The sequence below is a fragment of the Peromyscus californicus genome, unplaced genomic scaffold (genome assembly GCF_007827085.1).
Source record: "Peromyscus californicus insignis strain IS unplaced genomic scaffold, ASM782708v3 Scaffold_22__1_contigs__length_63687245, whole genome shotgun sequence".
NCBI classification, from domain to species: Eukaryota; Metazoa; Chordata; class Mammalia; order Rodentia; family Cricetidae; genus Peromyscus; species Peromyscus californicus.
In genome coordinates, this window is record NW_026294525.1 from 59,855,052 (window position 1) to 59,871,226 (window position 16,175).

At 43.1% G+C, this 16,175-nt stretch overlaps 1 protein-coding gene across 5 annotated transcripts in view; it reads left to right on the forward strand.

Moving 5' to 3' along the window:
- Positions 1-1,564: 1,564 nt before the first annotated feature.
- The window catches only part of Cdk19 (cyclin dependent kinase 19), a 128,718-nt gene continuing 114,107 nt past the window's right edge, over positions 1,565-16,175 (forward strand). The window contains exons 1-2 of one of the 5 annotated variants that reach the window (XM_052751455.1): positions 1,565-2,023; positions 7,090-7,155. In XM_052751455.1, coding sequence (XP_052607415.1) covers positions 1,896-2,023; positions 7,090-7,155 — 194 coding nt within the window. In that variant the 5' untranslated portion in view covers positions 1,565-1,895. The remainder of the gene's footprint in view (positions 2,024-7,089; positions 7,156-16,175) is intronic. The other 4 variants (XM_052751453.1, XM_052751456.1, XM_052751454.1 and 1 more) reach the window with 4 other exon arrangements.

Below are 16,175 nucleotides of genomic sequence, written 5' to 3' on the forward strand. Positions count from 1 at the left end.
CATGTTTACATTTGCTTCTGAGCATATAATGTATGAGACATGCCATTACAGGGGAGGAAAAATAACTTCACTCTGTCCTTCTAAATTGCTTGGTTAGTCTGCAAATTAAATTGGCATCAACTAGATTAGCAGAACTACCTAGGCTGGCTCCAAACTCCCATGTTCAAGAGATTCTCCTTGACTCTGCCAAGTGCAGGGGGGACTACACTGTTTGCCATCATGCCTTCTCAAGAGAACAAGGTTAGTTATAGATGTACACACCGGAGTCCTACAACATCATACTCAATGCCAGATGATTGACGTGCAGAAAGGAACAAGAATTTGAAGTTTTAGTAGGTAGCGGAGACAAATTAATCAAGTTCAGGTGAGGGAAGGGACTAAAGATAGCCTCCCCAACAATAACGTTGTCTACGAATAGCTAAGCTGCCTTCCTGATACAGATACCTTATAGAATTTCTCTTATAAATTTAACACTCTCTTTACAAAAAAAAAAAGTTCCCTTATATTTTATTTTGGGTAGTGGAAGGGAGCTGAAACTCGTGTGCTGGATGGAACTCAATTTTTTAGTTTAAAAATAATCAACATGCCGAGGGATACATTTTTAGCGTGGCACTTTCTAGGCCCTTACAGTCCTATTTTGAGGTGATGTGTCCTGAGCCCCAGACACCATAATCAATCAATGTCATGATTATGATAAATTTCTTAAACCCCCTAGGTAAGCCTCACTATTATGCACAGACTGTACAAACGCTTTACAACTCAGCATAAAAAGATTCTTTTTAAAACGCTGCATTTCCCAATCTTCCAGGCACTTTAATTGTTCTCAGACAGATGGTTAAAGCTCGGCTACCGCACCCGCATATGCTAGGATAAAACCCGACTAGAGCGCCAAGGAAAAGATGATTGGCTTTGGGCCCGAGAAGTTACACGGTTCCCCTAGCAAGAGCTGGGAAACCGCTGAATGCTCAGGTTTTGAAATACGGTTTTTGCATTGTAAAGAAAAAAAGATTAACCTATCAGGAAGAACCGAGCACATCCAATTACCAATCAAGAGCAGGAAAGAAGCCAAAGCCGGAGATACCCACGCACCACAGAGGACGTCATTCTTCAGCCTCTGCCAATAAGCCGCGGCAAGGGGCGGGGCAACAGGAGGATCAATTGCCCAAGAAAACAAACAATGTGTAGTACAACTGTCTAAACCCCAGTCCTCGGCTCTGCATGCTCCGGAATGAGCTCGCGAGCAAGGCGCTCGTGAGGTGCTTCCCGCTGTCTTCGCCCAGGGACATTCGGAGCCGGTTATCTCCTTCCCAGCAGAGCAAAGGCTTCCCTCCCACCAGCTCCCACGGGCTTGCAGAAAGCCCGCTGTAACTTCGCGCTACAGTTTACAGGAACAGCGAGTCGCGGGCTACCTGAGGGGGTGGGGCGGCGGCTGTGCGCAGGCGTCCTTGCCTTGTGGAGGCGTGGCCGAGACGGCCCAAGGAACCCTGGGAACTGTATTCCTTGCGTCCGAGGAGCTAGCCCAGCTCCCGCGGCCTCCCGAACTGCATTTCCCAGGACCCCCCGCGACATCGGGGCGGGCCGCTTGGTTTGTTAATGAGTTCGAGAAAGCCGCGGCGCGGCCCACCAGGTTCCAAAACAAGGAAATGAAGGGGGGAGGCGGGACTGTGTGTGCCTGCGGGAGCCTCCGCCGCCGCCGCGGAGGAGGAGGAGGCGGAGGAGGTGGCTGCCTCGGCCGCCGAGGAGTCCCTTGCTGAAGGCGGACCGCGGAGCGGCGGGCGGCGCGCGCGCGCCCGAGCGGCGGCTGTTGGAGAAGTGGAGCGGCGGCGGCGGCGGCGGAGGAGGGACTGAGTGGCGGCGGCCCCCGCGTCCCGGTTTCTCTATGGGGGAAGCAGACAATGGATTATGATTTCAAGGCGAAGCTGGCGGCGGAGCGGGAGCGGGTGGAGGATCTGTTTGAGTACGAAGGGTGCAAAGTGGGACGCGGCACCTACGGGCACGTCTACAAGGCGAGGCGGAAAGATGGGTAAGAGCGCGGGCGGGGGAGTGGGCTCGCCCGGTCCCCGCCGCTGCGGCGACCCGGAGGGCTGGGTGGGTCGGAGCCCACAGGGCGAGGCGCTCGGCTTGGGTCGCGGAGCGGCGTCCCGGGGCCGACTCGAAGGCACTGGTGCTGCCGCCCCCCGCCGGCCGGTCGCGCCCCTCGCAGTCGCCCGGCGCAGCTCCGTCGGGGGCGTCGGTCCCACCGCGAGTCGCCGCTGCGTGCTTTCCAGCAGGCGACGGGACGCGGCGGAGACCGCGCCTGGAGGTGGAGTTTCGAGGTCTGGTCCCGGGGGACTCACTCGCAGAGGTCTGGGAGGGCTTGGCTGAAGAGTTACCGCTATGGCCCTGTGTTGGTGACGGTCGTGGCGGAACTTCCAATCGGCGCAGCGCCTTCCCAGGGCGGCGGTTTGAAAGCTCGCGGGGGCGCCGCCCGTCTGGTGGCGGCGCGGTTGGGTCCTGGACGGTCCCTGGGGTCTGACTCCCTGGACGCTGCCAACCCAGCCAGCATCCCTGTGGCTTACCTGGGGACTTGCTGACCCTCATAGCTCACTTGCTCCCGATTCGACCTCCTAACATTCTGAATTCTGCACTCTGAAGATGGACCTTGGAGAGATTAACTGTTTACTACGAGCGTTTTGTGTTCTTTGGTGCCTACCTTTCCTGCTTCTTGGCTATCTTGGGTATCCACCCCCGCCCCCCTTTTAAAGACATGGTCTCTCTCTGCACTCCTGGCTGGCCTGGAACTCAGAGATCCTCTTGCCTCTGCCTCAAGAACTGTGATTATAGGCGTATGCCACCACACCTGCCACCACCTTTTTCTTTTCTTCTTCAGGAAGAAGTCTTGAGTATTATATCCTCTATTCCCCATCCTCTTGTCAAATGGCTGCGTGCTTTGGTAGTGTTTATCGAGAACCTAGACCATCAAGAACAAAAAACCGATTGACAGAACCGCGTCTGAACCACCGGTTCTTAGGAGTTGAGGGAATCTATAGGACTCCCTTGGGAAGCATTTATGGATTGTTCCATTAGTAAAAGACAGGCTGGATAATGCATCGAGAATGTCTCCTTCGGACCGGAAAAGGACGGGTGGAACCCGCTCCTGGTCTGGGAATGGTGGGTTTAAAGCCGGTTGTCTCCTTGGTCCCATCCCGGAAGGAATTCCTTTTCCTTAGGTTCTGTAACTTAGAAAGACAGTCTCCGACTCTAACAAAAGAGAGTTTTTAGGATCATAGTGGAGCATATTTGAAAAGCAGATTGTCCCCACAACCTTGGAGTTGAAAGTGCTTCTTAGGGTTTCTTCTTCACACTACTGTAATTTGATTGATTGGTTGTGTGGAGAACTCCAGCATTAAAGTAGGCAGTGTATGTGCTAATTTATAAGAGGAAACACACAACACAACTGTATGAAGTGTTTCCTATACAGTGCTTTGAAAATGACAAGTACTGTCCGGGTTTCAAGGATGATGGTTACTGTTGCAGTTACAACTGTACAGGCCAAGCCACTCAGTTGAAGGAGTTGTTTCTTTTAATTACGGTGTGTCCTTGAGTGCTTGCCAGGGTCTGTAGGGTACTATAATTGACTTGTACTTTGTCTTTGGAGTATCCACTCTACTTGTTAAATTGGTGGGCATCTTTACTGGGATGTTTGGGGAAAGCAAATCCAGTGCTACTATTTGGACATTGTTGTTACAAAATAATTGAGGTGGGTCCTCCTCCCCTCCCTGCTGACTTTGTAATATACTTCATCTAGAATTTTACAAAGTTTTAATTTAAAATATTTTTACTTTGCCTGGAAACTTTGAGAAAAGTTAAAAATATTCTGCTTCTGAATTGCATTGAATGGCTGGGCTTGCAACAAAGCCCAGTGCCTGACTGCTTCTATTTGTTTAGTATGTCTGATTCAAATTTAGCCGGGCGGTGGTGGCGCACGCCTTTAATCCCAGCACTCGGGAGGCAGAGGCAGGCGGATCTCTGTGAGTTCGAGGCCAGCCTGGTCTCCAAAGCGAGTTCCAGGAAAGGCGCAAAGCTACACAGAGAAACCCTGTCTCGAAAAACCAAAAAAAAAAAACAAAAAAAAAACCAAATACACGTTTTCTCTGAGTGAAATTGGTAAATTAGAATAAATAATAAATGAAATAAGGCCAGTTTTTGTATTTTCAAAGTAGAATTTAAAAACAACAGCAGCAGCAGCAGCAGCAGCAGCAACAACAACAACAAAACCCATTTAGAGCCAGAGGCAGAGGCAGGAGGATCTCTGAGTTTGAGGCCAGCTAGGTCTACAGATTGAGTTCCAGGACAGCCAGAGCTACACACAGAAGCCCTGTCTTGAGAAACAAAACAAAACAAACAACCCCAAAACCGAACAAACACCCCCAACTCAAAACAAAACAAAACAAAACAAAACAAAAAAACCCAGACTAGTTCTGACCAGTATATCCCATGTAAAACAAATGATGGTAGGTTTTATTTATTTTATTTTTTCTTGGATTAGGTGTTTGGTCCAGATTCCTGGATTTGCACTAACACTAAACACCCAAATCTCTTGTGAGCTGGTAGTGGGATTATTTTATGTTCATTACTAATCAACAAAAAATTTTAGTGATGGTTCTCTACTGTGATACAGATTTATATAGTAAAGGATTTTTACCCTGTGATCATTGTAAATTATAGTTCACCTCTTTTCACATTTTATTTTTGTAAGCTCAGGAAAAATGAATGATGCTTGATGCTCTCTTAAGGTGCAAGAGAGATGTGAGCCTGCTAAAGAGAAATGATTCTGGCATATAAAACATTGTGTGTGTGTGTGTGTGTGTGTGTGTGTGTGTGTGTGTGTGTGTGTGTGTGTATGTGTGTATACACTAATACATATAAACAAAAAATTGTTAGATCTTTAGAATAATGGAAGAAATAATTCTCAGTAGAAAAGCCTTTGCTTATGTTCTAGTGATAGCTTACACACAGCCCTTCAGAATGAGAATTTTAATATAGGCTATATCATGCAGTGTAAATTTATAGCAGGCTAGAAATGCTAGACGTGTCTGGGTTTTCTACCTTTTTATATTTAATTGGTGCATAAAGATTTACATAATTGTGTGGTACTAAATGATGTTTTGATCCATGTATACATTGTATACTGTTTAAATCAGGGAAAACGTGTCTCCTCAAATATTTAACATTTCATGTATTGAAAACATATTTTATGATTATAAGGGCTTATTTCTCCCAAGGTTTTTTTCCCCTTAATAAAATTGTTGCTTATTAATTTTGTTGTTTGGAAGGAAAACTATTTATCCCCTTTAAAGAAAACAGTCAGGCTTGGGCCCTCAAGATGGCACCTGCTGGGGTAAAAGGACTTGCTGCCGAGCAGGAGACCTGAGTTGGATCACGGGGACACACACGGTGGAAGGAGAGAACCATTCCCACAAAATTGTTCTTTGACCACCACACATGTGTCATGTGGGCACCCTCTCCCTTGGAACATTTAAAGTAAATAAGTGCTTAATAAAAAAAAAACAGGCTTAAAGTTAATGACCCAAAATTTACTTATTAGACATATTTTGAGCCTGGTGGTGGCACACACCTTTTATCCCAGCACTTGGGAAGCAGAGGCAGAGGGATCTCTGTGAGTTCAAGGCCAGTGTGGTCTACAGAGAGTTCGTTCCAGGTCTCTAAAGCTACACAGAGAAACCCTTTGGAAAAAAGAAATAGTTTGTGTGGGCCATGGCATGCATTTGAAGGTCAAGAGACAACTTTTTGATTCTCATCTACCTTTATATATGTTCTGAGGATTGAATTAAAATTGTGATGCTGGCATTATCAGACAAGTACCTTCACCTGCTCAACCATCTTGTTGGCCCACATTTATTACTTGGGTCAAACCTAAGGCCTAGAGAATGCTAAGCATGTACTCTGCATTGAGCTATGCTTCCAGCCCAGGATATTTTAGAAGTTTTTAGTATGAGTGAGAAGTATTACATGTTTTGTTTATTAGTCAAAAGTTCCACATTGTGCTGGGGATGTAACTTAGTTGGCAGAGTGCTTGCCTAGCACCCAGACGGCTCTGGGTGGTACAGCACATAAACTGAACGTGGGGTAATCCTAATGCTTAGGAAGTGGAGCCGAGAAGATCAGAGGTTCAAGGTCATGCTTGGCTGTATACAAGTTCCATCCAGCCTGGGGTATGTGAGACCCTGTCTCAAAAAAAGTTGAGCATAAAAATTTATAGTGACAAGTCTGAAGACAGTATTTTTCTATTTAGGAACACTTAATTATGATTGATAAAAGAATATTGTTAAAAATTTCTTTTCATTAAAAGGGTCAGAAAAACCTGATTCCACAGTATAGGATTATGTATGAAAACTTGACTAATGTGAGTTGGATTTCCAAGACTTAAAACAAAAAGTTCCTGTTTTGATTCATATTTTTGAAAGGTACTTAGTAATGCAGTGGTTCTCAACCTTCCTAATGCTGCGACCCTTCAATACAGTTCCTCATGTTGTGGTGACCCCAAACCATAAAATTATTATTATTATTTTTTACTACTTCATAACTGTAATTTTGCTGCTGTTATGAATTATAATGTTCATATCTGATTTGCAGGATATCTGATATGTGATCCTTGTGAGAGAGTCATCTGACCCCAAAGGTTGAGAACCACTGTGGTAATTGAAAGGGAAATGGCTGCCAGAGCTCTTAAAAGTTTGAGTTTTTTTCTGTGAGTTCAAGGCTAGCCTGGTCTATAGATTGAGTTCCAGGACAGCCAGGGTTACGCAGAGAAACCCAATCTCAAAAAATGGGGGAAAAAAAAAGTTTCAGACGAGGAGTGTTTCAGTGTGTCATGAAATCCGTCACAAGTAGATGTAAGAACATGTGGGTAGATATGGACGAAGAGTAGGCACAGTGTTTGGAATGGCGTTTTCACAGTTGCTTTATAGATTATGTTTGCATTTATTGGTGGCTTCTGGAGGTTGAAGAGGTGGTTAGCTCTGTGATAATAGTATTTTCCAGCTGTCAACAACTTTAGATCATCTACTTCAACTTCCTCTTGTACAGACGGGAAACTCAGAGCTCGGAGAGGTCGTTGAGCCCATTGTCACACTTAGGAAATCTGCAGTCCAGGTAGGAATTCTTATCTTTTGTGGTACGTTTTCTTTCCTAATGAGAAGCAAGCCAAAAAGGCCGTTTGCCTCTAGCTTTGGCAATTTTATTCTGAACACTTCGTTCATGAAAAAAAAAATGTACCCATACCAGAAATATGGAAAAAATGACATGAAAAGGACATTTAAAAAAGGAGTGCAGAGGAGGAGGTATTCAGGGTAAAGCTTGGAGCCTGCGCAAGGCTCCGAATTGAGTCCCCAGCCCAACGAAAACACGAGAATCCTGTTGTGCACAGCTGCTTGTCTTCCTCTGGCTTCCCTTCATTCTGTGACATGCTGGAGGCCATTACCTGCTTTGCACAGCCGCAGAACTGGTGTCTGCCTTTAGTCTTGTCTCACTGTAGACCAAGATCCAAGTTGTTACCACTGTCAAGTTCCTGAAAATAAAGTCAGGTATATTTTATCTTGTTTGGGAAAATGGTACGTTTCTTATGTCTTACAGCATCAGATCTCCTCTTTGTCCCTTAATTTGGCCTCAAAGACATTTGCAACGAGATCCTGACCCTTCCTCCCAGTTCATTGAGTGATTTACTTTTGTAGCATTGGGCTATGTTTTCTAGGACCTAAGTCTTTCGTGTTTGACATTCTTCTACATTTTAACTAGAATGGGGTTGCCGTTGACCTGATTTCCTTATCCTTCCGTATCTGGGCAACTCTTGTTCCCACCTCGATACCCAGCTCTTTGCTGTCTTCCGGAAGTCTTCCCATTTTCACTAGGTGACCTCAGCTGTGTTGGTTCCTCCTGTGGATGCAGTACCACGATAAACGATGCCACAGTCTTTCATAAGTTGTCAGCTTCGCTGTCTGGAGAGTTGGGTGTATATACACAATCAAAACTTAGGTTAGCTGTGGGGGGGGGGGCACTCGGGAGGCAGGAGCAGGAGAAACACAGCTTCAGGGCCAGCCCGGGTCACATGATGAGACCTTGCTGGAAACAAACCCAAACTGTTGAAAGTTTAAAAGTGCCACAAATTGGGAAACATGTTCTCTTAACCTTAAGAACAGATTGAAATTATATATGTGTACATACATACACAATACATAATATATGCTTACATGTATTCATGTACATATGTATGTATATATACACATATGATTAACACACATGGATGTATAATATATAATACACACATATATACATACACACGTAATACACATAAAGTATATAATGCATATATACATGCATAAAACCACACATATTATACATATATGTGTACACACACACATAGTTTTTTGAGACAAAGTCTTACTATGTAGCTCTGGCTGGCCTGGAACTTATATGCAGATCAGGGAGAACCATCTGCTTCTACCTTCTGTGTGCTATGATTAAAGGCGTGCACTAATAGGCCTGGCTCCCAGCCCCCCACACCCACCCCCGCCCCCATCCCCGGTAACTGTTGTGAAATGGTGATGTTATATGAGATAGGTGACTGAATACATTTCTATAGCATTAACTAGATGTAGAGATTTTAGACTAACCTAAACTTGAAAGTCTGATCTCTTCCCCAACCCTGCAGTGCTAGGATATAGGCACAAGCCCCAACACCTGGGTAATGTAGAGGTCAGACCCAAGGCTTTGTGAGGCTAGGCAGGCATAGCAGCAGCTTAGCTATTTCCCATCTCTCTAGCTCCAGTTAGTCAGCTGTCAGTCAGGCAGTCTGTCAGTCCGTCTGCCTGCCTGTCTGTCCGTCTCTCTGTGTTTATATAGTTTTTTCCCCCAAAGACGTTATACCTTTAGTTGCCTCCCTCCATTTTGAGGCAGAGGCTTGCTATGTAGCCCAGGCTGGTCTGGAACTTACCATCCTCCTTGTTACAGGCCACAGCTGAGCCTGCAGGTGCGTACTACCACACCTTACAGTTTCTTTTAATAGGGGTTGAAAAGAGAAGGAGTTATTTTGAAATAGTAAGCATTTTTCCCTCTTCGACCAGACCGGTTTTTGCTAGACTGTGAATTCTGTCTTCTGTGCTTTTAATAGCTACTTATAGCAATGCTTAGAAAATGTCAGCACTCATGTATTTTAGGAATTCTTTTTTGATATTACAGATTTATGGTAAAAAAGTATTTTTAGCATTTAGTAAATGAGGTAAACATTGGTTTATATTATTCAGCTTATTTTTTTGTAATACAAACTTTCTAAAACTATTTTTGAGGCCTAAGGGAAATAATTTTTTCAATGTATTTTTGATAGAAGCAGTAGTCAGCAAACTTTATATGAAAAGCAGCAAACACTAAATATTTTAGACTGTGTACAGTCATCTCAGTTGTACTTATTTACAGTTGAGTCTGAGATAGATTGATAGAGAAAACCGATGTTTGTAGAACACTGTAAAAGGAACCACACCAGGTTTTGAAATGAATTAGTATTCCAAAAAAAGTATTTTGTGGGCTGGAGAGATGGGTTAGCAGTTAAGAGCACTTGGCTACTCTGCAGAGGACCCAGGTTTAATTCCCAACACCCACATGGTGGCTCACAATCATTTGTAACTCCAGTTCCAGGGTACCCCATGAACTCTTTTGGTTTTCATGGGCACCATCCGTGGATGTGGTACACATAGATGCATGTAGGCAAAACACTCATACCCAGAAAATGAAAATAAATATTTTTAAAAAGTATTTTGTAAAATAAAGAACATGTTTATTTAATAATTGTAGGGGCATGAAATGTACCCTCTGTCATACAATTTCCTCTCTGAAGGTAGCTTCTAGATGGGTTTTGTTTTGTACATATATGTTAAACATAAACATGTCATTTGATATGGTAAATGCTGTGGTCTGTATATTTCTCTTTTTAAACTTCTACTACTTGAAAATTGATCATTGCATATCTTATGTAAAGAAAAGGCTTGTTAATAGTCTTAGTTTTCTATTTTATTGATAGATGATTTAACTATCCCTCTTGATGGAACTTTAGGATTGTCTTAGTCTTTTTCTAGTAGTGAATATTCTAACGCTAGTGAATATCCTAGTGAGTGCAATTTCTGCATATTAATATATGTCAGTTAAACTCCTAGAGACTCTTTTAGAAGCAGTGACTTGGAATTGTTTGCTAACACTATGATATACAAGATACACATCTAAAGACTGGAGATTAAGAAGTGCCTTTAGCCGGGTGTTGGCGCACGCCTTTAATCCCAGCACTCGGGAGGCAGAGCCAGGCGGATCTCTGTGAGTTCGAGGCCAGCCTGGGCTACCAAGTGAGTTCCAGGAAAGGCGCAAAGCTACACAGAGAAACCCTGTCTCGAAAAACCAAAAAAAAAAAAAAAAAAAAAAAAAAGAAGTGCCTTTAAAGATATTCATAAGGATAAGCAATAAATTATTTGCTTGCCGTAGGACATGCGCATTGCTTTCGCAAGTTACTGTTTTGGTAGCATAGAGTTTTAATTAGAATGGATTTTAAAATACAGTGCATGTAAGTATTGATGAAGGAAGTATTTTTACTTTTTTGTCACTTATTTTGGGGCTTGATATACTGGATATATTGGTTAATATATGATAATAAATGGTGAACTTGTTTTTTAAAATAATCGATATACAGTCAGGGTTAGATGTTGCTATAAACTATTTTAATTTAATATATAATCATTTGACATTTTCTTGGTGATATCATTAGGATAAGAGTATTTAGATCTTTTTAAAATATTTGGATCTTAGAAACCGAGTTTTGCTGGGTATAGCACACACCTTTAATCCCAGTAGTAGAGCATAGAGGCAGACAGATCTCTGTGAATTCAGCCTGGTCTACATAGCAAGTTCCAGGCCAGCCAGGGCTATGTAGTGAGACCTTGTCTCATCAACCAACCAACCAACCAACCAACCAACCAACCAACCAACCAACCTCCCCAAACCCAAAGATCACCCCAACTCAGTGTTTGTAAAAGATGAACTTGTTTGTTATCCTGTTACATTGTGACTGTACAACATTGGCACTCCCTTTTGGTTCCACAACAAAGTGACAAGAAATACTATTTTTAGAGTGCATTTTAAATTAAGTAACTAATTTAGCCATTTCTTAAAAATAGTATTTTTGGTCTGGAACCATGCAGAGTTAGCCGACAGTGCTATTTTAAAGATTTTGTCCATGTATAAATAGCCGATAGTCCAACACTTCCTGGAATAGCTGTTGGGAGCATGCACCGTACAGGATTAAAGAGAGGTGACAGGATGTAATTCAGGATACCAGTGTGCAGCAGTGATTTTTTTTTTTTTTTATTAAGGTTTGAGTTCTGTAGGAGATCAGAGAACTAAAAACCTTTACAGTCCTCAGATAATTGGTATCCTTGTAAACTATCTCTAATTTCAATTATAGTAAGTCCTCTCTTATGGTACTGGGGATCAAACAAGTATAGTAAGTCCTACTACAGGGAAAGCCCAGCTTTCTTGTAGAGATTTTAATGTATTTCCTATTTCAAAATAAAAAGGGAAAGAATAGTCTTTGGTAAAATACTGTGCCCCAGCCACAGCTTCATATTTATGGTTGCTCTGTCCCTTGTACATTGCGGATTTACCATCCTCCTCCATTGCATGGGGCCACATGACGTTTGTCACCTGTGTTATTTAGGTATGATGTTCGCACAGCCTCAGGGTACATTTGTTTAGCAGCCCGTAGGTGCCTAAAGGTTTCCAGAAGAAAGTCATATGTAAAAACATTTCATGGAAGCTTCAAAGTGTTGGCTTTCCTCGGTGCTTGAAGTCTCTTTTAAAGGTACAGTTAGCAGTAACCACACTGCAGGAGGACAGGCATGCTGGCCAAGCCTGAGAGCTTTTGGCATGCATACTTGAGGGTCGGGGTTTGGTTCCCAGCCCTGTAAGAAAAAAAAAAAAGATTGTACACTGCAAAATTAAAAAGTAAAGTAACTTTTGAGAAAAGCAACGATGTGCATACTGCTTTTGAGTTATTGGTGAGCATATTTAACTTTTTCTTTTTTGAAGGTTTATCTGATTTGTATGTGTCTATATGCTGTGTATGTAGGTGCCCTGGAGACTTGAGGAAGGCCTGGGGTCTGTAGAGCTGGAGTTACAGGTAGTTCTGAGCTGCCGACATAGGTGCTTGTCACTGAACCCAGGGCTTTTGGGAGAGCAACAGCAAGTCCCTTTTAACTGCTGAGCCATCTTTCTAGCATCCCCCGACCCCCTAAAGAATTAAAAAAAAAGTGTGTGTGTGTGTGTGTGTGTGTGTGTGTGTGTGTGTGTGTGTGTGTGACTGTGAGCACACGTGCTGTATGTGGGATCAGAGAACAACTTGGCCGTGTCCTTTCTTGCCTTCTCCCATGGGGGTACTGGGGTTGAACTCGGGTTGTCAGGCTTGGAGGTGAGCACCTTTAACTTCTGAGCCATCTCACTGCCCCTTGAGCTGCTTAGGAGCCATTTTGAAAATAACTGCTGCCATGGTGATAATTGCCTGATAGCTCAGCACAGGCGGGGGAGGAGGAGCCCCAGTTCAAGGGCATCGCTTGTTTCTCAACAACTACCCTTACCACCACCAAAACCAATACAAACTTTCCAACAAAAAATCCTATCTAATCCACTTGGAACGCAAAAGTTTTAATCCAGTTTTCCATCAATTAAGAACTTACCTTTCTGTCCAGGCCAGTGGTTCTCAGCCTTCTTAATGCTGAGACCCTTTAAACAGTTCCTCATGTTGTGGTGACCACCCCCCCCATCAGATTATATTTTCGTTGCTGCATTATAACTGTAATTTTGCTACTGTTAGGAGTCATGTAAAAATCTGTGTTTTCTGATGGTCTTAGACATCCCCTGTGAAAAAGTTGTTTGACCCCAAGGGAGTTGTGACCCACAGGTTGAGAACCGCTGGTCTAGATGTTAAATATTGACAAATATCTCTGATAGAGTTCGCCCTGAGTGCTGTGCTGTGCTGAACTGCACTACTGTGGTGTAATGGGAGGTTGTCAGCTCCACTGTGTTATGGGATATCACCAATATGTGTGATTTATCATTGATTGAAATTTCATTATGCAGTCGTTACGTGACTAATAGGAAAAGTGTACAGAACCAGTGTTGTTTGTTGATATTTTAGTGGAAATACTTTCATTTGTGTTCCTTTAAAATTATTAAATACAGTTGTGCATAGTAAAAACCCTACCTTCAACAGTGCAATTGTACATAGAACAAAGAGTACAAGCTTTCCTTTTTACTGTCTGTATCCAGTGTCCCTTCATTTCTCAGAAGTAAGCAGAACTATTAACCCTTTCATTTTATTCTGTTGTTCAGGATGAAACTTAAGGCTTTGGGGTGCCAGTGAGATGTCTCGGCTGGTAAAGGTTCTTATGGCCAAGCCTGGTTACCCGAGTTTAATCCCTGAGATCCACGAGATGGAAGAGACACTGAGTCCTTTGACTTGCACACATGTGTGGTGGCACATACACAGCCACATCCATAAACACAATAAATAAGTAAATAAATAGGATTATTAAAAAAAGTCAAGACACTGTGCATGTTGGGTTGGTACCACATTGAGCTGCATTCCCAGCCCTTAGCAGTATAGCTTTAATTAAAACTTTTTTATTACACTTACTTGTGTGTGCACTCATGCCTGTGTGCTTTAGGTTGTAGACATTCTAAGTTCTTGTATGTGTAATAATGTACTTTGTTTTCATAATTGGTTGACAAATTTGGCTATAGAAATTTTAGATTTATTAATTATTAAAATTTTATTATTTGAATACAAAGCTGCTGCTTCATGGTTTTTAGAGTACATCATCCATGGGAAATTTATTTTTTTTTCTGTTTTTATTCATACATATTATTTATTCTTCTCTCATACATTATATCCTGACCTCAGCCTCCCCTCCCTTCACACCTCCCAATCCCCCTCCTGTTTTTATTCTTTAAGGACTTTTTGATTTCTTTATGACTCTGTAACTTGCAGATGTCTGGAAGGCAGGTCTCCTCCTCATCTGGCTTTGTCTCCTGTGTCTTAGTACTGTTTCTTACTGGGGTGATGATAACTTTGCACAAATTTGAACTCCGAGAGGTTCAATTTTGTAACGAGCAGCTTTAGTCTTGTGCTTCTCATCTTTTGCTCCTGGTTTTCCAATCCTGCCACTTAGAGAGCCTTTCAAGAGCCCCTTCTTTTGTTTGTGGATAGCGAGGGGAGCACTTTTGAGTGGTGGTTCAGACAGGGTCTCATGTAGCTCAGGTGGCCTCCAGCCTGCTGTTCCGTCACGGGTGGTCCTTGGCTGTTCATTTGGCCACCTCTGCCTCCCAATGCCGGGATCACAGGCATAGTTCTTGTAGCGCGTTACTGACTTGATTGTTCTGTTTCCTTCTTCAGGCATACTTACTAACCAGCATTCTCTTCTTGGTTCTCCCTTCACTGTCACTTACATTGATTGTCGGTATTCTGAGAGATTTTTCCTTTATTTTAATTTCCTAGGTTACCAATGTGGTCTTTAGTGAGGCCTGGAATCTTATTTATTATGACTTGAATTCAAGAGTCTGAACTTCTGTTTTCAGTTTACAGTGTCTTGTTGCTGTAAGGATTTCTTTAGTTTTTTTCCATGAATAGCTTTATAGAAATTTTTTTGTGTATGTGTGTTGTGTGTGTGTGTGTATGTGTGTTGTGTGTGTGTGTGTGTGTGTGTGTGTGTGTGTGTGTTTGTGGGAGGGAGAGAGAGAGAATGCTAGTGGCGTGGGAATTGAGCATGCTCACGACATGGCTTGCATGTGGAGATTAGAGAACAATTTCTGGAACATGTTCTCATCTTCCACCTTGTTGAGGAGGATGTTTCTGTTGTTGGTTGTTTTTGCTCTTTTGAGGGGCCCATCACCCAGCTCCCAAATAATTCACACATGGAGACTTATTCTTAATTATAAATGCACAGCCTTAGCTTGGCTTGTTTCTTGCCAGCTTTCCTTAAATTATCCTGTTTACCTTTGGCCTCAGGGGCTTCCATCTTTCTCTATTTGTGTATACTTTTTCTCTGCTTCTTACTCCGTGTCTGGTTGTGTGGCTGGGTGGCTGGGTGGCTGGGTGGCTGGGTGGCTGGCCCTGAAGTCCTCCTCCTTCCTCTCTCATTCCTTCTTCCTTTTCTTCAAGATTTCTCCTTCTATCTGTTCTCTGCCTGCCAGCCCCGCCTATCCTTTCTCCTGCCTTGCTATTGGCCGTACAGTTCATTAGACCATCAGGTGTTTTAGACAGGCACAGTAACACAGCTTCACAGAGTTGAACAAATGCAACATAGACAAAAGTAACACACCTTAAAATAATAGTCCCCAACATGTTTCCCTTCTGCTGCTGTGAAGCATAGGCTAGGCTAGTTAGCCTGCAAACATTCTAGGATTCTCTTGTCCCTGTCTGTAGTAGTTCTGAGATTACTGATGCACATCATTGTGCACCTCCCCTCCCCCCTCCCCCGGTGGTGGTGGTGGTGGTGGTGGTGGTGGTGGTGGTGGTGGTGGTGGTGGTGGTGGTGGTGGTGGTGGTCCTCGTTGTGGAGGAGGAGGAAGAGGTGGTGGTCGTGGAGGGTGGGCTGGGTTCTGGGGACAGAACTCAAGCCCTCAGGTGCGAACAGTGAACACTCCTACCTGCCAGGAATTCTTTGTTACGTTGTTTACTGCTTTTGAAGCAGGGCCTCATTATGTGGTGCTGGCTGGCCCAAAATTAACTGGGTAGTCTGGAAGGTATCCAGAATGCACAGTGATCTCTTGACTCTGCTAGGATTCAAGGCATGTGCTACCTCACCCAGTTGAGGAATTCTCCAGTAAATCTTCTGTAAGTTTTTATTACCATATATTTTTCTTTTTTCCTTCTTAGGTTTTCTTACAATCTGATGTTACACTAAGACAATGGGAATGTTTTTCTGTTTAAACTTTCAGAGACCTATTTATTTCATTTACCAATATATAGGGACTTATAATGGCTACAGGAATTTACTAAATTCTGCCTTTTTTTTAAATTTATTTATTATTCTTTTATATACATTAGTGTTTTGCCTGTATGTATGTCTGTGTGAGAGTGTCAG